The sequence below is a fragment of the Anser anser genome (genome assembly GCF_964211835.1).
Source record: "Anser anser genome assembly, chromosome: 2".
NCBI classification, from domain to species: domain Eukaryota; kingdom Metazoa; phylum Chordata; class Aves; order Anseriformes; family Anatidae; genus Anser; species Anser anser.
Genome location: NC_139721.1, coordinates 118,755,375 through 118,776,727, shown reverse-complemented (window position 1 = coordinate 118,776,727; position 21,353 = coordinate 118,755,375). Strand labels below are relative to the sequence as shown.

Here is a 21,353-nt window from a genome sequence, read left to right as displayed (position 1 = left end):
GGATATTAAGCACTAACCTATTTCAAATGTTATGTGTATTTACAGACCAACTGAATAGGTCGAACAGTTTTCTAGTTCACACTGTAAGATGAAATGATATTTAGTTCCATATTTGAATAGCTGCCGATGTAAATAGAGTGTATGAGCAGGGGTTACTGAGGTTATTGCATTGTCACCTCCTGTTTCTAAAGGCTTGTATATTTTACCCCATGAAACAAACCTTACGGTGAAAGGTATCAGGCTTTAAAACAAGGTTATAATAAACAATGAGACTACTACACAGGGGACACATTTTGCATTAGCAGAGGACAAGTTTAATAAAACATACTTCTTGCACACCAGATTGACAAATTCATGCCCATTCTTGCCATTGTGCCTGAAATAGAAATGGGGTCTTAATTTCCCTCTTGTCAATGTAAAAACGCCCGTGCTAAACTGCATCACCAGACTGCCCTCTCCTAATGAACGAGAGTGCCTCCGAAACATCTCCTGTGTTCTCCACCCTGTCAGTTGTAGCTTTTTGCTATGAAGGGAATGCAGGGTTGCTTCTGTAGAAAGCCCACCTGAAGAGGAAAATTAGGATGTGTCTAACGCAACCACCTTTGCCACTTTACACTTGCATTTCCAGGCTGCCCTATACTATCGCTGATCTTGGGTGTGTCCTGACTCTCCCCTACATCTATCTCCCTGCCAGCATCACACATCCAGGATGACACTGCAGTAATTCTTACCGCTGGCTTCAGTCAGACAAATTAGGATAACAGAGAAAACTTTCAAGAAATCCTTCATCACTTCTGTTACATTAATACTTTCTGTTACCTTAATTGTTTGCTCTCTTTATTTCTCCTCTCTTAGCTTTAGACGTGTACAGTGTTTCACATCAAGTGAGCGAGCAGCTAGCAAATGTGTAAGAGCATATAGTCAGTATTATGTGGGGTGGGAGGAAGGGAAGACCTCACCAGTGAAAAGCACATCTTGAGCCCAAGAGAATGTGGCTGCCTTCACAGATCAAACTTGAGCAGAGTTTCTGTTTCGCTTACGGGGTGCACGCAGCCATCTGCTTTTGTGGACCTCCATGAACACGACGTGGCTTTGGGTGGGAAGTGCTGCACTGCAGCCCCTGCCCTTAAAGCTAAGAGCATGTGGGCTTTATGGTATGAGGGAGGAGGCAGAAGAGCCTGAAATTCAGACCTGAAACACAGGGCAAGTGTTATAGGACCCCTCTGGACAGTGTGGGTCTAATAACCATTTTCTGTGGGGTTCTCAAGCAATGCAAATTCAAATATTTTCTCCATTTTAACAACAGCAGACGAGGGTACCACTTCTGGCCAACCCCACTCTTTATTTTCGGTACTTTGTCGTTCATTACAACACACCTGGGGCTGTTTTAATGTCATTTCCAGGGAGCCCGGCTTCTTCCACAGTGCCTACAGCACCTTTTACAGAATGATACGCGATGAGGTGTCCGCTAGGCTACACGTGGAGCACGCAGAGGCTGCTCACCCCGCAGCTTTCCACCACCCGCCAGAAGTCACCCGTTCCTCACCATTCACGGAGCACACGTGCAGGCCGTGACTGAGCCGTGACAGGACTGCCCCATGCCGCACAGCGAGGCCGGGCCTCGGGGCCAGACCCGCAGAGATATTTAGGGGCCTAACTTCTATTTCAGACTTCCGTGGGAGGCTGGTGCCTAAATAGGAGTTGAGCACCTGATTACCTTTGCAGGTCTGGGCTGGGGCGGAGGCAGCGAGGCCGTGCTCCCCCTTGCCGTGCCCATCCTCGGGAACCTCTGCTCCTCCCCGGCCGGCGGTCGAAGCGTGGTGCGGTGCCACCCTGGTGTTGTGAAGTAGCCGTTCTCCGACTGGCGACGGCCTGATTCACAACACCAGCTGCTGCACGGCACCCGACGGGGCCCCGGGTCCTCTGCGCTCCGTCTGTCGTCCATAGCATCGCGTGCTGGAAAGCAAAGGGACAGGGTTAAGTCCGTCGATCCCACAGGTTACGTACCAGGTTACATACCCCCACGCAGTTACAGTGGTAAGAAAGTATGAAGTGTGCTTCTCCCCCAGCAAGCGCCACTCTCGATATCTACGGCTCTGTAGAGGTGGCTGCTGCAGTGCGATACAGGTACAGCTGCATCCTTGCTATTCACGTCCTGCCTTCATCTCAGGAGGATGGAGGCTTGCAGGCAGGGGAAGTAACCTAGAAACTCAGCCAAGCCCCAAGAGACACGGAAGAAACAGGCTGCTGCCTCTTCGCTGGTGCCAGGACGTTGTCAGAAGGAGAACGGTGCCCCAGGGACTGTGTGGCTTCCTTGGCACCGCTCTGCCACTCAGCCTCACACCCCTCAGCACGCACCTTACCCGAGGCAGGTGAGACACCTGCATGTGCCTGGTCTATCCCCAGAAGCTGCTCGGTGTGTTGGCATTTGGGATGGTGCCCCCCGCCCCCAGAAGTCCTGCTGGGACCCGTGAATACCCAGTCTGCAGGCCTTCGTTCCTCTCCATGGCCCCATCCCTCTGGGGCTTGCAGAAGTTGGGAGGAACAACAAACTGCTTATCAGTAAAGACGATTTTTAAAAATCACACAGGCAGTTCTGGATTCTGGGACTTTCATATTGCTTGAAAAAAATAAAAAGCCTCCCTTCCCCTGCACAGCACTGATATTAGTGAGCACATGGAGGATCATAGCCTGCAAGCAGTGTGTTTCTTGGGCAGCACGAGACCTGCTCTGCAATGCTGCAGAAATGGCCTTGGGAAAAGCACGGGTCCATGGTCATCCTGCAGCTTTTCAAGCACACAAAAAAAGATACGGAAACAAATACGGGATTCTGACTGATTTCCCTCAAAATGCTCCAGGTGTGGTACAATGACTTTTTTGAAATGGTTGGGTAGTTCTTAACAGGATAGGATACCAACGACGCCTTATTGGGCTAATTCATCTAGACACACACAAACAACAGGCAGATAATAAACATCCTGTGTATTACAGACTTTCCTTAGCAATCAGAGCCCGAAAGAAAGCAGAGTTTCTGTGAACCAGCTCAGGACCATCCCTGGGGTGAGAACTAAATGCAGGAGCCCTTCAGCCAAACCGGACAGAAAGCAAGTGATGTGAAGCCTAGCAGTCCTCCAGGGAGAAGCCGCTCATTTCTAGTAGTTCTCCTGAAATGTGTTTGATGTGGAGGTAATACTTCTGACTTTGCTGACAAAGAGAGTACACCCCGTGCCTCCCCACCACGCCATTTAATCCAAAGGAAACCTCATATATTGTCTTTTCATTGCAGAGATGGGAGATGTGGTCACGTTAGTACCTAGGCAGGAAAAGCTATGAACATACGCACTAACAGGAGACGTCCTGGAGAAACAGGCTCTACAATGGAGCTGCTGTAGGAAATGGAGATGAATTTCTTGACACCTGTGCATGTACTTGTAAAGTATCAGTCATGTCATCCTAACAGAGCTTTTATTTAAAGAGCAGTTCCTGGAATTTTAATACACAAGGCTACATGGAGCAAAACAATGCATTTATATTTTATGCAAATCTGCTATTCATCCTTCAACCCAGAAGAGGAAGAGCCTGAAAGTGGAACTTGTTTTCTGGCTGGCCCTGATCAACGGTGACATGGTAACGCCGGATGAAGGTGAACAGCTTCCCCTGAGCAGATCCTTCCCTGCGCACTGTGGCACTGAGCACACTGGGTGAAGCACATTGTGTCACACCCAGAATAATGCCAAATGCTTTCTGTACATTCCTTCTTCCATGGGAACACGAGAGTCTGCCACTAGGACTGTGGGTGGGAACAGAAAAACAAATGACACAAGCCTTTTCCAAGGTTGTTTAAAACGTTATGAAACCTTTCAGGCAACCTGCACTGAAGTACAGCAGACAAGTGAGAAATGAACACTTAATCTAAGACTTTCTCTGCCCTTACTGTACCAGAGATGGAGGCTGGTTTTCTGCCTCTTTACCTCCTCCAATAGTCCAACATGGTCTTAGAATATGTCTGACCGGAAATATCCATATGCTTCCATTTTTATTTAGCATGGTTTTATTCTATGGGGTATAGTTTTCATGTTCTCTAACACTACATGGTTGGAAAGCTTTCCTACAATTTCCACTAGGTTACACGTATTTAAGCGTGCAATTTCCTCAACAGCTGAGTAACCAACACCTACGGCACTGCATTCTCCCATGCTGGCTGGCTGGCTGGCTGGCTCTACATGCCCTGAGGGAAAACACCAAAACCAAATATTTATTTTAGGATGACACTAGTATATTAGGAGAAGAATCTCATCTCCTATAAATAGGAAAACTAACTTCTCTGTCTGGGGGGAGACAATCCAATAATGCAGATCACTCTCCCCATGAATTAGCATTTTTCATTTAGAAACAGGAAAGGATAATGAGAAACCCTGCCAATAAAATGCTTTTTCTACCCCGAATTTTTGCCCGTCGAGCCTGGGTCTCTGGGTCCGTGCAGAACAGCAAGTGCAGCTCCACCGCCACGGCTCTGCTATCACTGTTAATATTCCATGCAAATAGATTTCCTTGCTTTGGTCACAGCAGTCTATTAATTCAGCCTGCTTGTCTGGTACATCTTTATCCTCTGCAGGTTAATCCTGCCAAATTCCTTTGCTGTAGTACATGTCACACGGCATATAATATCCAACAATGCAATTTTGCTAATCCTGTTTTATCAGCTTTGTTGCCCTGTCTGGTCAATCCAATAGCGAAAAAACGCACAGAAGGTTTTTGCCAAGATCTCCCTCTCTTTTTGCCCTCCCCCCCCAACTTTGTATGGTTTCAATTAAATGGTTTGAGAGCAGAACACAGTGTTTGGATATCTGCCAATGTCCTTCAGCCGCAGAATGTCAAGGCACTTAATTATATAGGTCTCCAAACTCTTTCAGATGCCCCACCTACCCAGTCAGCTGAATTTACTGAAGGCAAGTGTAAAAAATCAGCTCAAATCTCTTTTTAAAACACTCTCCACGCATTAAGGACTTGAAGATGGCTGAATAGCGATATATTTATCGCCCATTATCTTACTAAAAGATTAAACAAATGAGTAAAGACTGTCTCATTAACAGTTCTTTGTTGTCTTGTTTACTGTTTAGTGGACTCATTAACATTAATTATTAGAAGAGGAACATCAATTATTGCAATAACCTTTGTCAAGCCTCGTAAACTGACTGCTAAACAGCCAGCGGATCCGTGTTCATCCGGCAGGATTTGCATGCACAAAGAGAGGGATGAGAAAGGACGGCGGCCACGCCGGCTGCAGCTCGGGCACCAGCAGGACACGCTGCCCCAGACCTCGAGGAAGAAAATAAAAGGCCAAGTCCATCTGAAGCTTAACTCCGCCAGACCCAGCGACAGGGGGTGAGATGGGAACAAAGGCATCCCTCCTTCCCCTCGCGCTCACCGCGCTGTATTTATTACACTGACTGTTTTAACGCCCTTTCTCTACAGGCGCGTGTAAACGCAACACGGGCTGCAGCATCGATTTTGGGATTCTCCGCAAACACGCTGCCAGAGCCGACTGCTTTGCTGCCTCCAGTGAGGGGCATCTTCAGGCCCCTACGAGGTATTATGGCTGGGGTCCCCCCGCTGGTTTCTTTTTCCTTCCGAGAAAACCAACCCCAGGTGGGGATCTCCTCTGTCTGAGCAGAGATTCGGCATTTTATCAATATTTCAAATACTCCATATACTTCAGCAGCTCTGGCAGGAGTTAAATATCAGCAGTAGTGCATCTATTATTTAAAATGCTGCCAGGAAGAGGGCTGAGTCACTAAGCTGGATCCATCACCTTTAACTCTGTTTCTCATCCTAAATGCAAGCACCAGCCTGTGCCCAAGAATGAAATGAGCCTTTTAGGAAGGACCCCGAGCCAAATCCATGGCTTGTAAGATTGTATTTATGCACAAACAGAGACAAGGGCAGCTAAGCACTGCACCTCTTGCAGATGCTTCCACAACTACATGCTGTGAGCTGCTGAAAGAATACGCAGAACACTCCTTACACCAGCCAGGTTTTAAGAGAAAAAAACCCTCATAATATCTGGAAAGCTGGCTTGTGACAGCCACCCTATGCACAGCGTAACCAGGAGCCTTCCTCCTCAGCCCACCAGCATGGTCCCACCAACCTCCGCATCCCACTCGCCACCCCTCACAGTGCATCGCCTCGGCGTGGTTCTCCACGCTAATGAAAACGTGCAACAATTAAGCTGTTTGCTAAATTAGTGATTCTGGCCCTACAGCCTCCTGGCCGGAGAGAGGTCCACAGAGACGGCTAGCCTGTTACCTTGGCAGGAATTGTGCTGACAGGACAGTCCATCCGTCTTGGCGTCTTTAGACAGCTGTGCTTACCTAGCAGAATGTAAACATCTTTGAACTTTGCTTACTGGATAAAAGGAAGCGTTAGTTTCCTATTGCATTTCCTCCTGCAAGATCAATCATACAAGCAGGCTAGACACAGCATCCCCACGTTTGTAATTAATCTCGTAAAGGAAGAATATCTCCCCTCCATCGATTGCTATATTTGTATGCAGTCTTCCTGCGAGAGACAGAGAGAGAGAGAGAGAGAGGAAAAAGAAAATAAAGGCTGGTAGCAGAATAATAATCAGCTGTTCCCCTAATAAAGGCTGGTATGTGCTACGCAGAGCGAGACGCTTTTGTAGTGAGCTGATTCTTTGTTGGAAAAATCACCTTGTACTGGATGCTGATCATTAACACTGAGGACTTCAGGACAGTTTTTAGATGTCCCAATAATACAGATGCTTTACTGTTTCTTCCTAAGTGTCGCTGCTTGCAGACACCAAAACTTAACACCATGCCGTCTGTACACCGACCTGCCTGCACAGCGGAGACTCCCACCAACAGCTGTACAAGAAATACACATCGTTCACATTTCCTGTAGTGGACATGGAGATGTTTAAAATCCAGACTAAGAAAACATTTCTTAAAAAAGCAAAAACAAACAAAAAAAACACACCACGACACACTAGATTCACCTACTTCATGAAGAATAACTTCTCCCCCCTGAGGTCCTGCAGGTGCATGTACAGTTACGGCACTTCTGAGGACGACGGGCTCAAACCAGCAGGCAGGGGGACTCGAAGCAGAGCACTTAAAGAAATGAGGAAGCAAGTGCTCTTCAGCAGCTCCTAGGCTCCAGCTCTGACCTGCCACTGTTTTAGATCTACCCATTTCATTGCACTAAACGTGCTGAGTTCACTGACATTTACATTGGGCCAGCATACCCTTTGTAATGAGAAAATAAATAGTCTCGGGGATACATTTAGAGCGAACGTACCATTCTGGTAGGCGCTGCATTAGTTTAGGCTGTCACTGCCTGTTTTGATTTAAAGGAATAACACATAGATTTGCCTGCTGAATGCAATACTTGGACAAGTCAGAGCCGTCCCCCTATCATCCTAGTAGCAGCAGGACAGGGCTGTTACAATTCATCGCAGAGCTCACTCCGTGGTACCTCATGCATCCCGTCTTACAGGCTTGGAGACTGGGGTCTAGTGCCTCAAAAACCAAATATTGAGGAGTATTGAACTGTACTTGTCTGAGAAAACAACCACCACCACTACCATATGTTTTAGGAAACTGATTTACACAATAGGGAGCAGCACTTCAAAACAGAAGGTGGGGCTGGTATTATTTGCCCCAGCACCAACACTACGTCCACACCAGGATCACGCTGTTGGAGCAGGCAGCGGCGCGGTCCTTGCTGAATGCTCTGCCGTGGTCTGGCCCCGTGGGGGACACAGGCTGAGAGCTTTTATTTTGCACTGCTCCTTTTCAATTTGAACAGCTTTTAGCTTTGGAAAAATTAGTTTTGCCTCAAAGGAAACAGATCTTAGATATGCACAAAATGCTTAAGTGCACCCTTTTCTTTCAGAGTACTTAAATAATGCAGCCTCCACTTAGATATAGGCACAATTTTCATAAATAATTGGATACTAACCCCTCAATTTCAGAAACTCTTTGTCGGAAAACACTCACATCTACACGGTAATGAGCTGGCTTTCATCTCGGAAATCTATGGCCCATTACAAGATTGCCTGTTCATTGTTTAGAGGAATTACCAGCAAAACCAAGTGACAAATCACCAGCCTGAGTCTTTCCGCCTCTATTCACCAGCTCCCCGCCTGGCCAGCACCTACCCCAAAAGAGGGACGCTTTGGGAAGAGCATTTGTGTGCCCTCGCCTCTTGCTCCCAGCACTGAGGTGTGGTGGAAGGGCAGGAATTCACCCCAATGCATGCAAAGCCGTCGAGCCCCCACGGGATGAGCAGAAGCTCACGTGCCTGAGTTGCTCATGGGGTGTCTCCTCTCTTGCTCCTCCTGGCTCAGGAGCTTTACACTGAAAATCCTGGAGGGGAAGTGTAAAGGCACAGCGATGCATCAAGAACCATCCCTCCCCTCCCATCTTCTGTCGCCCGGCACTGCTGAGCATCTTCCTCGCTGGTGGAGGATGGAGCTGCTCCCCCCTTCTCCTGCTGCGCTCAGCCGCTGGGCTTTGACGGTCCAGGGCGAAAAGAAATTGGAATTGCTCCCTTCCTGCCACCCTCTCTCAAAAGATGCCGTCTGCAAACATTGATCACTACGGCAGAGGTGCTGGTCAAGTGTTTGATAAGGTGCAGAGAAGACACAGTCTGATACAAGATACAAATACAGTGAGTATTTGACCAAAGTGAAAATGGTAAGCCCAGGGGTGGGCACGGGGTGTTAACCTACACGTTCTCTCTGTTTAAACAGGGGACTTGGAGACACTTGGCTGGCTTAGCAGCTTTGATGCCTCTCCAGTTGCCCTCAGGCTACGAATCTCAGATGATGAGATTTTCCTGTGGCATTTGACTTTTCTGGCTGAAACTCAGAAAGCTCAGAGGAGCCAAGAGAATGGAGGTGAAAGTAACCCATTGAAAATTATAATAAACTCACTGCGTGTTCCTTGTAAAACTTGTGTAGAGTGGAAAAAGAGGGGAATTTTCCTATTTGTATTTCCCCCATATCCTTGTGACCACCACTGGCCTTTGCTCCTATGTATACTGCTCTCAAGTCTGGACGACCAAGAAAAGCAAACCAGTCTTCAGGCTGCAGTAATTTCTCAACCCTGACGACTGAGAAGAGGCCCCTGCTCCTCATCTCTCTGCCTTAATAAAACTGAAGACTAATATTAATGTTGGTTTCTCCCTTCTGCCCGCAGCCGAATGTCACAGGTACCTTCAGCTCTTGCCCACCGTGCCTTTTATGGCCAAATCGTAGCCGGGGATAGGGAGAGCTAACACGACAGCTTAATAACCCAGGGGAACTGGAAATCAAAAGCTGCAGGAATGCGGGATTTTCTTCAGTGGTGTGGTGTGGCAGAAGAACAAGGGGGAGAGAAACAGAAAACAGATGAATGTGGAGGAGCCAACACTGCATTTAGCTGGGGCTTCACATGCATCGTGTTGTCCTTTCTGATACCGAGCTCCGTGGTATTTCTGAAGCATCAAACAGACCAAAAATCACAAGGTACGTGAAAGCACAGACTCTGACGCTTTACAAACCCGTAGCCAAAATGCCAACCCTCCACCCCAGGTGAAGATGCAGTCACTGCGAGGTGGTGCACTGGCTTCTGCCTCCAAAACCAACTCTGCGCACCCGCTGTGCGGAGACAGGCTTTTAACAATGTGCGTGCAGCACTGCACATATAAACTTGAGCATCTCTGGCAAACCTCTACTGCAAGTGGTTGGCTTGATTGTTCAGGCTCCTACAGAAATATTACTGTAAAGGCATTTGGTGCCTCTCCTAAGGGAAGGCTCTGCTGCAGCCCTCAGTGGATGGGAAGGATTCACCCGGTGCAGGACAGGACCTTGGAGGTCAGGATGCAGGCGCACAGGCAGAGTTCAGCAGGCAAGGCTTGCACAATGTACCATTTCTCCCTCCAGCCAGGATGACCATGAGAACAAGAGAACAACCATGTATACGCATCAAAAACCATAAATGTGAAATTCAGGCCTGTGACATTACAAAGCTTCTGGCACTTTTTGTAATGGAGGGTTTGACATGGTCGACGTAGTAGAGCCTTACGTGGACAAAAGGGTGGGAAGCATGATCCTTACACACTTATGAATCAAATACACTGACATCAGAAATAAAGCAAAACTGGCCAGGTTATGATAGTGCTTCTCCTTAGGAAAAAAAAAAGAACCCAAACTTCTCCAAATTCTATCTGCTGTCTGTTACGCTTCTTTCACAGGCGTATACCCCTCTGTTCCCATACTCTGCAGAGGCTTGAGACATACATTTCTCAAAGCAGGCAGGAAGACAGTAACAATTAACAGAATTATTCAGTTCTGGTGAAGCCAGATAAAAACCATGATTAGAGTACAAATTCAAAATTATATTCCTAACGAAACATGGGTATGCCATTTCTTCCTAAAAAAATAAAAACAGCAAGAAAAAAAAGAAACAGAAAATAAAACCAAGATGAAGAAATCAAGAAAAACAATAAAACAAAAGGAAACACACCCCCAAACATACCAAACAAACAAAGAAAAAAACCCAGCTCAAAGCAACTCTTAAGTATGCAGGAGCTTTCCTTTACTTTGCAGAGACCGCAGTGCAACCTCTGTTAGTACAAGCCAGCTGCACAAAGCCACCCCCTATTTTGTTACCCAATCAGCGAAAAAACATGAATCGAAGTGCAAATACTGTGGAGATTTACCATTAAAGCTGCAAACTTGACAGAGAATCACATATGGTCAGTCATACCACAAACACGAAGCTGCAGTCCTAAATCCAGCTGGTCTCCTTTATCACAACAGGATGCGTCTGTCTAGCAGTAGTCACTGAAAGAACGAAGTAATCTAGTGTCTGGAAGATAACAAGTTGGAAGGAGTCATGTTTGAGGATTTCAGCTGAATTAATAGCCATAGATTTTATTGTCCTCTGCCTCTAGCTTTGCTTTTAGCTCTTATTCAGATTCACTCTCATTTAATGAGCAGAATACAATCAGGAAAACTAAGCATAATAGTTCAATTAAGCATTTTTTGGGGGGGGAGAAAAACACGTATTTGGGATTTTTACTGTACAACGTTCACGTCTCCGTGGGGGGATGGGACTATTATGGCACTAATCTGTTTAACAGAAACAAGCACAACTATTCTGAAAATGAGAACTGCACAGCATTTCATTTTAATCTGTACCTAAAGACAGAGCTGACAAAACATACTCACATGTGCAAATGGGTTGCTCGGGAATGAAGCTAAGCTCAGGTTATTTGCACAAATAAGGCTTTTTTTTTTTTTTTCCCCCAGCAGAGATGACAATAAAAGTACTCCTGTCATCATCACAGCCTCCTGCAATGTTAACATTGAATTTTTTCTCCATGTGTGCATGTGTGCAGGCAGCTTTTGTTAACGTTTGTCTACCAAATTATAATAGGTGTCTTTCCTTGTGCACTGGCTTGTATGATAGAGGTTTAAAAGACAAAACCAAGCCCCGTCTTTAATACAGTGTTATCAGAGGCATCTCCCTCGGGGAGGTGTTACGGCCATCTAGCAGACACCGAGATGAGATATGCGCTTCTTTGGAGAGATATTGCCACAAAGCGTTTCAGACAGAATGGATGCTCAGCTAATAGATGCGCATAATTACTAATCCACGATGTTCCTTGATGGGGAATTTTGACAGGCAGTTGTGAGAGGTATCACAAATACATGCAATAGCGCTGCTGAGTTTGCAACTCATTCGCTCGGAATCCTCCAAGCTTAACTTTTAGCAGATCTGCAATTTTTTTTTGGTTGGTACAATCACAGATGCGTTGAGACCCCAGCCCACGCCTTGCCTTCCCTCCCCTCCCAAAGCAGGGCATCGGGATGAGAAACGCATGTCCAGGCTTCCCTCACCCACGCACGCGGGGCACAAGCTCTACGACACAACTGGACGGAGATGCTTCTGGGGAGGGGAACACATCCCTGCTGTGAAAGCTGTTAACATCAGTGGGGTACTGCAGAAATCGAGTTGCCTGTATGGAAGCCCAAAATTTATGAGGAGAGAGGGTGTTGATGCAGAAATACATCTATGGGGGCCAGCAACCCTACCTCAGAGTTCAAGTGTGGGGGACTCCGTTGGTATCAGAGCTGCAAACGCACACATATGGGCTGGGTATGATGGAGAAGACAAACTCCTGGGTGAGTAACGGGCCATGTTTCCCCATTCCTTTCCTCTGTATCTCTTCACACCCTGCACAGCTGAGGGCAAGGTTTCTGATTGCTGCTCCTGCCCTGCAGAGGGATGCTGGCCCCAGTCGCCGCTCAGCTGGTTTTGCTCCTGTGGTTTCAGGGAGCACTCCTAGATGTGCCACAAGGAGGTAACCCCTCACCCTCCCTGCCACACCCTCAGTTCTGCTGTGAAATGCAGTATTGAAAGAAAACGCTACGATGGCACATCTTGCTCTGAGAGATCACAGAGCACAAGCTCCACTGGCATATCGTTCGGAGAATTTTAAAGAATTGTACATCTGGCTTTTGTCACCGTCCTTCTTCTGCACTTCCATCGTAACAGGAGGTGACCACCCCTGCTAAAATCCCTCGTTTGTTTCAGCGAAACATCTGTCTGTCCCCAAAATGCTTTGAACACGCATCTCAGGAGCTTCTGTCTCAACTGAGAGTGAAAAAGCTCAGCAAACTGTGTAACTGTGCGTGACACTTCAACGTGCACTGGCTTTAAAGAGGAGATGGAGCCATGGGGATCTCAGAGCAGCAAGCAGCGCTCTCAGCACCGCAGTTCATTACGAGAAAGGCCACCGAGTATCTGCGGTGTATCAGGAGCCCTGTCATGCATTGCAAACATATTTGGAAAGGTTTTATAAACAAATCCTAAGGAGGTTATTAAATTTGCCATTCTGTGTACAGAAGGCATGAAAAATTATTATAAATGGGGTAAGCAAATAGAAATCTGACTGCAAATAACAAAACTACATAAATAATACAAGAATGACGACTAGATTGCTGTTTTTTGAGTGGATTTGAGGCAGATGTGAAACAGGTGGTAATTATTTGCTACAGAGTAACTGCAATTTACTTGAATTAACTGCATAATACATTTTGGCCACAAATCATTGTATTAATGTAATGTTTTCTGAACTTCTTTGGAAAAAAATAGTAGCAGATCAAGTTGCATTTTTACCATGGCACTTGCATTTTGTTTTTATCCTCAGTAAGACACAAACATTCAGGCAAGACCTTTCAGGCCCGGCAACTTGCCAAGGCAGCAGAGGCCAGGAGCTCCAGGAAGAAAATGAGCATTGGCTCCACACAAGGGCTTCCTCCTTCCAGCTGGTTTCACCCCAAACACCACCACAGGATGCTGTACAGCTCCCAGATACTTACTGGAGGTTGCAAGTGGGTCTCAGAGGGGCTTTAAGCTTTGTGCAGGCACGCTCTCCACTGAAATACATATCACAAGCAACCCGTGGAGTTGAGTGAGGAACACAAGCAGATTGGGAGAAGGTTGTATGACCAAAGATGAAGGAAAAGCTAGGAAAGCTAGATACAACCCACCAGAGCCAAGCTGGGGTGGAAGGAAGGTCCTCACCTTGTGCTCAGGCCCAGGACCTGGCTGCAGATGCCACTGGGCATCATTTTTTTTTGCCGTTTCAACCCTGGGATGATACCCCTGCTACCAGCTAATGCTGGCTGCCAGCATGTGCACTCACTCAGCTGCAGCACCAGTGGGTGCATCGTCAGACCAGCTGGAGGGAAGGCACCTCCAGCACCGCTCCTCCAACCACAGCCTCCAGCAAGCTGGGGTCCTTACAGACCATTGCTTCTCATCCTCCCCGGGGAATCAGCCAAATTTCCTCCTCCTAACTTACAGGGCCTCCAATTATCATATTCATACACAGAAACGACGCGTGTGGCCGGGCGCTGCCCCATGCTGGGAAGGCAGATTTCTTTCAGGGCTTCCTCAGCCTTGCAGGGCTGGTTCTTGGCCACCACAACTGCTTGCAGGAGCCCTCACATCCAAACTTACCTTACCGCTGAAGATCAACACCTAGCGAGCGGGAGGTGATCTGGCGTTGGGAAATGGCAAGCGTGTTGCCACGCTGCCACGCTTAATTGGAAGTGTTACCAAAATAACTGCAAATGACCCACGGTTGGCACAGGAAAGAGGATGAAGGGCAATGATTAATTATTGAATTAGAGGTGGGCACACACCTCCTGCTTGTTTTAGTTATTTACAAAACCTTCATCTGGAAACCCCTGCTTTGGAGAGCGGAGCCACACAATGGGCTCGCACTGCTGTGGCTTGGTTCTTCAGTCTCAGGCATACCTACTCCATCTCTCCTAGTGCCAGGCATGTAAACTAATTACAGCGATGTTCCAGTGGAAGCTTCCTGCTTGATTTGGCATGCCATTCTTTCAGAGCACAATGATGAAAAATCTTAATTTGCTTCAGAGGAGCCTGTTAGCTGTATTAATAAATTACAATGCCGAAAATAAGAATAGCAGCGCCTGAAATTCCACGAGCAAAAAAAAAAAGCACTGAACAAAATGCATTAAAGCTACTGTGCAGAGCACGTATCTGCTATATTTAGCTTTTTACCCTATAGGATGATAATCCTAAAGTGGAACAGCAAACCTGCTGAATCATACACCTTAAAAATGTAGTTGTCCTCAAGCAAAACACACCAGCCACAGAAAACCAAATCTTTTGCCTTTTGCCCTGCCTTAAAATACTTACTGGACTGAGAGAGATTAAGGAATACCTGAAAACTTCCCAAATGCACAGTTCAGAGGAGAGGGGAATTAGATCAGAGTTCACGTACTGAGAAGCAGGTACTCGTATTGTTTTGTGGAAGGAGCGCTCTCTGTTTTGATAACCCAAAGCACCAAGACAGTTTCAGGATCCAGGCATTACAAGGATAAAGGATCCCGTACCACGTACCTCGTTCAGGAACAAGGGCAAGAGAGCTGGCTTCAGGAATGCTATTTGCACTCGTAAGGACTCAGTCCGGCAAGCCCCTCATCCACTGCTGACACCGATAAAATTGTAGGGGGGAAAAATGCAGACCCTCACCAGAATTTGCAAAAGGCTTGCGTATGAAGCTTGGCAAAAGCACAGGCAATGCGCACGAGCAGCGCAAGCCTCTAAAACTGCTGACAACAAATGCTACATTTTTGACAACGTATTTTAAAACAGGAGGCATATTTTGTCAGCCTGAGAATTCCTTTCAGAGCAACTAAAAGGTATCAAGTTCCTACCTTGCTTGAATGAGCAGTGCCATGGTATGATACGGCAGTTTTCGCCAATAATAACTTTTAAAAAATAATATCCTTTTTCTCTCAACAAGCTTTACAAATCAATATAGAAAAAGAACACACTTGAATTAAGCAGATGCTTATGACATTCCTCCTGGCAATTTAATGTGATTTATTGAGTTATACTGCAGTCTTCGTTTTTTTAACCAGATTAAGGTTGAAAAGGAGCCGGCAACTAAAACATTTTTTCCATTTTTATTTATATTATATTTAGTTATGTTATATTTTTAGTTAAATAAACTTGTGGAAGAGTACAGAAGCTACAAGACCTAATGGCCCGGATATGTAATTAATCAGATTTGAAAAGCAAGTACCATTTATCTCCATAAAACAAATAGAATCTATTCTATTAAGAAAACCCATTCAAATCACAAATCTGACTGCTGTTAGTGAGAATATTTTGCTTGGCAAAGGGCCTAAAGGTTCTAAAATTATATATTCTATTTTTATTTCCTCCTTGGATTGGATTAGTTACTAAGGCAACTGAAGAGTTCAGTTCTGCTGGTTAACAGTTATCCTGTATTTCATAAAATCAGTTACTATATAGGGCCTAAGTGCCCATACAGAAAAAACAGTACAGTGGTTTTTTGGAGGCTATTTGCTTATAAGCGGTTACGTACATCCAACTGTATCTCCTTACATTTTAAAGGCATGTAATTATATCTGGGTCGCAAGTTTTTTCAAATTTTATTTCTGGGTTCTATTTTTATAAAAAGAGGGATGCAACCTCTCCAAATCGGCGTCCTCCTTGACAAGAGAATCTGATCACTTTTCATTTCCTGAAGATGACATAGCTCCAATTCACTAGTGGCATCAGTGCAACGCGTGCTCTTCGGTGTGCTGGATAGAAATAGGACACTGTTTAATAGAAAAGTTAAGAAGCGACAGGAAAGATAAAGAAGATTCCCCGAAATAGCTCTCACTCCTGGAAACGCTCAAAAATTTTGGCATAAAGGAAAAATATCTGTAACACCCTTTAAGTCTCATCTAATGGTCATATTTTTAGCTGATCTATTGCTATCACTTTTAATTACATATTTTCATATGGCCGTATTGTTGTCACCACGGAGGAAAAAAAAATATTTCAAGCCTCTGAGGAATGTAAAGTGTTCTGTTTACTGTTGCAAGAAGCCCTGCAAAACCTCCAATGTGCAACCTCACAAGGTATGTGCCAAGCCCACCTTATGCAGCACAAAACTGAGAGCAGATGGGCAGTTTGATGGTTGATTCCTTTGGTTTGGGTGGTTCTTGCTAACATAACTTCAGCTCAACCAGTTTGGTCAGCTCAACCCAACCTCCTCCTCTCCTTCAGCAAACCCTGTTTGAAGATGTTATTTTGGACAAGAAGAACATACACTTGAGTAACCAGCTGCCGTGTCAAGCATCTTTCCTGCTCAGGTGCAGCTAGGTCAGGTAAAGTTCCTTCCTTTCCAGGCTACAAGAAGAACACTGTTAAAGCTGGCAAATCATTTGGATGCACCAAATATCTAACTTTGCTTTACTGAGCTGTGGGGCAAGGAGAAGCCAAGCTGAAGCACAGGGTTGCACCGCCTTCACCAGGCAAACCCCTGGGTTAGCAGAGGGATGGAGAGATGCTGGACCGTGCATCAGTCCCACCGCTGCCTATGTCACCCATTTCTTCTAGACAACGTAATTTAAGCTCATACTCATAAACAGATGTTACTGGATAATGATAGAGGTAATTGGAAAGGCTTAAAGCAGCTACTCCATAAATCATTTGTATTTGCTGGGTTCCACTTGTGCCCTCGCTGTACTCTCCCTCTTCTGCTCGCTTTGACAGGCAGCGCACAAAATGGGTCACTTTCTGCTCCCTTGAATATTTTATCACTAAAACGGGAACAGCGAAAGGTCGGTGTTCAAAGGGATTCCTAGTCCACATCTCTGTGTGGCTTCAGCAGCCCAGGTGATCTCGGGAGCAGGCCTGTCGAGAGGCACACAGGACCTCTGGCAGAATCGCTGCCCCAGTATCACAGTGTTTCCTCCCATGCGGCTCCTTGCTGTCTCAGGACCAATGTACGCACAAAAACCCTATTGCTAGATGCTAAAGCTGACCCCCAGCATGGAGCACATTATTTCAGAAACTAGTTCAGGGTATTCAACCCCTTCTTTCAACTACAGTCAATTCTTTAAGCAGTGCTCTTCTAACAACTTTTCAATAAAACAACATTTAAAGAACCATTAGTGATGCTTAAAGAAAGCCTACACAGGTACGAGACTGCAAGGCAAGAGCCCGCCTTCCTGTCAGCTGCACAGAGCAGCGCGTTTGTGCTCAAACCTGCTCCCTTGAGACCCTACAACCTCTGCAAGAGCAAAGACGATTACCTGAAATCCAAAAAACTGAGCTATTTCAAAATCAAAGGGAAGGCAAAAAATTCATCCTTGTGATGCCACCCACCTCTGCTCCCCTGCCAATTGCAGGGAGAGTGACATTTCCATCACGTCTGTGCTCCCATTTAAGCTGGAAAGGCCCAAAGCAGCCAGGGCTTTATCCGTGAAAGCCAACACTACAAATGCCATCGGGAGAACCGATACCTTTTTCCAACAAGGCACTGCGCCACAAAATAGACTGCTGCATGAACCGAGCTGAGCACGCTGCAAGTAAACGCACTCAGCGCACATGTGGGTACAAAACGTGTTTATTTAAAACATTAAGAACTGGAAGAAGTTCTGGGGAAGATGGGGAAAGAAGGTGAGCAGCATCTGAGCACCTCCTTAACCGGCATTGTTGTTGTAAGTACCGATGCTGAAGAACGGCACGAATGAAAGGCACTGGAAAATATGGGCATTTAAAAATCAATGGGGAAATGACGAGATGCTGACCTGCAGCTCCCGTAAGGAAAAGTCAGCGTTACCGGTAGACATGTTATACTGTGAAAACTCAGAAGCAAGTCAGCACCCCAACACAAAGCAGAGCACAAAGCTAGCCCTTCACTAGCTTTTTTTTGCAGTCAGCTTCTCTTGCTTCACCAAACCCTTGCCCTAATGTGCACTAACACAGCAATCTATCAATCTGGATAGCAAAATATCTACAACAAAACAGCCATGGTTAACAGACTATGATGATAGGCTCTGCTGTGCCCAAGAAATAACATCAGAACCAATGTTTCAACACCAGAATCACCACTTTGCAAACTGTACCATCATCTCTTAAAACTCCACAAGCAGACCACGGGAAAAGTCCTTCAGAGATGTTCACCCTCCTTATTGGGCTCAATCCTTCCAAATTTCTGAGCAAGGCTGACTGGGAGGCCTTCAGTTTTGGCACACGCATGGTCCGCCCAACTTTAGTAGGGCTGCTCGTGCCTGGGTCTCCTTGATCCACTGCTGAGCACCCACAGTTCTCAAAAGTGCTTTTTTTTGAAGAAAAGAAATGAAGCAAGGGGACCACATGTTCCTGTGCGACAGCTTCGCTCTTGCAGCGCTAGCTCTAGCTGCCCACAAACAGTATGCCTCGTACTGTGCCACAAAGGCAGTCAAATTGCTTTCTTTGATTTTCAAGTTAATCCATTCCCGAAACTATTACCCCATGCGAGCCAGGCTGCTGATTTAAACAGGAGCACTTGCAGGTTTGCAAAATCAGGTCACAGGGAAAAAAATTCCTTTGTTTTATAATGCCTGGAGAATGTACTTGTGGGAAAGATGGGGTTTCTTTTCGAGGGAAAGAAATACGCAGTGAAACTCAAGGAGAGGAAAATGAATCCTCACTTCTGAACTGAAACAAACTGCTGTCTTACTGGCACAAGTAAATTAAAGGTGAAGGCTTTGTCAGTGGCTGTGCACTGTGGAAGACAGCTAGAGTAAAAATGTAAGATTTCTGGGACAGGAGGAGTCACAAGAGATGAACATTGCATGATTTAATTATCCTACTGGAGGGAGAAATTAAGCTTTTGACTTGGAGCTGCATATAAAGAGAGCAATTAGACTTCTCTTTAAGAAAATTAGCATACGGTTTAAGAAGGGAGTAATAGTTTAAAATGCTAGTATGAAATTGTTACTTACACGCAATGGTAATAGACAGACACCGCAGCACGCTACACAGACTGAACTGGATGTTCCGTGGGTTTATAACAGGATCCCCTCTGCAAAGGGAAAAGGCCTCGTGCTGGTGTGCAGGAGCAGGAGACCTGCCCCGAGTCATTTTTCAGGGCGGACACAGCCTCTGCATTTCACATGCCAGTCGCCATTTCAAAACCCAAAGTGCTGCTATGTAGCTTGGATATGTTTTATTCATCGATTATTAATCCCCTCGAAATCAGTGTGTGCTGTGAAACTGTTCTTGAAATCAGCTCTACATATACATGCACACGCTTAAGTTGGGTTCAAGTTTCTGTGACAGATTGCCAAATAATAGCGTACAGTACACGCAGAAGAGTCATCTGCTCTTCCTCTTATAAATGAATATACACACATGCCTTTACTCTCCAGGCACCACTGGCACTACATTAAATAAATTCCAATGAAAAAATGCTAAGTTCCCCCCCAAAAAAAACTCTCAACCAAACTTCAGATTTTCCAAGAGGGCAAATCAGTATGAGTCCTTTGACCAAAACAAAACCCTGCCAATCTATTCTAGGAAACAAGCCCTAAAGCGTTAGGAAAATACTTAGTAATAGATTTAAAACTTAAACTAAGTGACTTTCAAGATCAGGATTGTAATATAAGCTTATTCTCTATACTGTGCACCAACTTTCTATCAACTACATCCTCCTGTTGGAATGCTACCAAAATTACTGAGATCTCATCAGCGCAGAGCAGAGCACTTTTGACCCAGTGTACGGTTTTGTTATGGTATCCTTATTTGAACAAGTAACAATTCTGAGGAAGTCAATGTTTGCTCTGCTATTATTTCTATCTAGCAGCACTTTCCAGAGCGAAGAAATTGCTCTGTCATGCGTGTAGAAGCACTTGGCTTGCACATCAAGAGTCCCCAGAGGGTTAAAAAAAAGAAGCACTTTTTGAAACCCTATCAACATGCACACAAATTGCACACCAAAGAACTGGCTAGTATAAATTTGAATGCGTTTAATACCCAAGTGAGGAGCAAGACAGTAACTCTGAGGTAACAATCTTTCCCTTTTGTGTAACTGGCTGTCCAACAAGATGTTCGAAAGAGTAATCACTTTCCATTCATGATCTTTTACCATCCACTTTTATCATCAGATATTTAACTTCTCTCTTCTAAACTAATGCAAGAAAAAGAAGAAATCAGTGCAGGTCTTAGTGCATTGATGTACGTACACGTTACTTTAGTTTCATTTTCCACTGAACAGACTCACAGGGCTCTCTTTGAAGCCCTGGGATCTCAATGGTAAAAACCTAATGTGATTTGACCTCTTTTATACAGAAAATGTGTTGATGGAAAGAAGATAACATCTGCAGCTTCACACAATTCTTACATTCACTGAGCTTCTATTACTAACAGTAATGGAGGGGAAAACATTAAGTGTAGATACATACGTGAAGGGTATCATTGCATTAATCACCAGTTAGTTAACTCTTGATCTTGCAGGGTCTCACAATAACTCAGCACAAAACCGACCAAAATGAACACCTGGAGTGGTGAACACCTGGTTTGTAACAGCCGCCCCAGGGGACAGGCAGACATCTATCCCGTGCGTGGTTTGGGTGCCCTCGTCTCTTGTGCTGTAGGGATCATTCTGAGAAATTCATTAGTATTAGTAAACACTGGTCATAAATACTTAAAGCAGTATTTTTTATAATACACTGACAAGTCTTTCCTCAAGTACTACACTACTGGATACCAAGGCATTAAAGGGGACACTTAGAACATGTCTCATGCCAGCATGGCACAAAATACACACTAACCCCCGATAACAGCACTCTGCAGGAGCCGCTTCAAGATATTGCAACAAGAAGCGCTAGCTTGCGTGCCCATCTCCCTGCCAATCCTCTAAGTTCCCGTAAGCACTGGTCATAAGCAAGGAACAGTATGCCTGAATTACTACTGCTGGCAAAGAACTGAAATGTATTAATGCAGATCTAATAA

General features: G+C 45.5%; 1 protein-coding gene across 1 annotated transcript in view; it reads right to left on the bottom strand.

The window, feature by feature from the left end:
- Positions 1 to 289: 289 nt before the first annotated feature.
- The window catches only part of LOC310894655 (uncharacterized protein), a 65,696-nt gene continuing 44,632 nt past the window's right edge, over positions 290 to 21,353 (bottom strand). Inside the window, exons 5-6 of the mRNA XM_083825060.1 lie at positions 1,718 to 1,956; positions 290 to 1,191 (exon numbers count right to left, since the gene is read on the bottom strand). Of these exons, the coding sequence (XP_083681186.1) occupies positions 1,002 to 1,191; positions 1,718 to 1,956 (429 nt within the window). The 3' untranslated portion in view covers positions 290 to 1,001. The remainder of the gene's footprint in view (positions 1,192 to 1,717; positions 1,957 to 21,353) is intronic.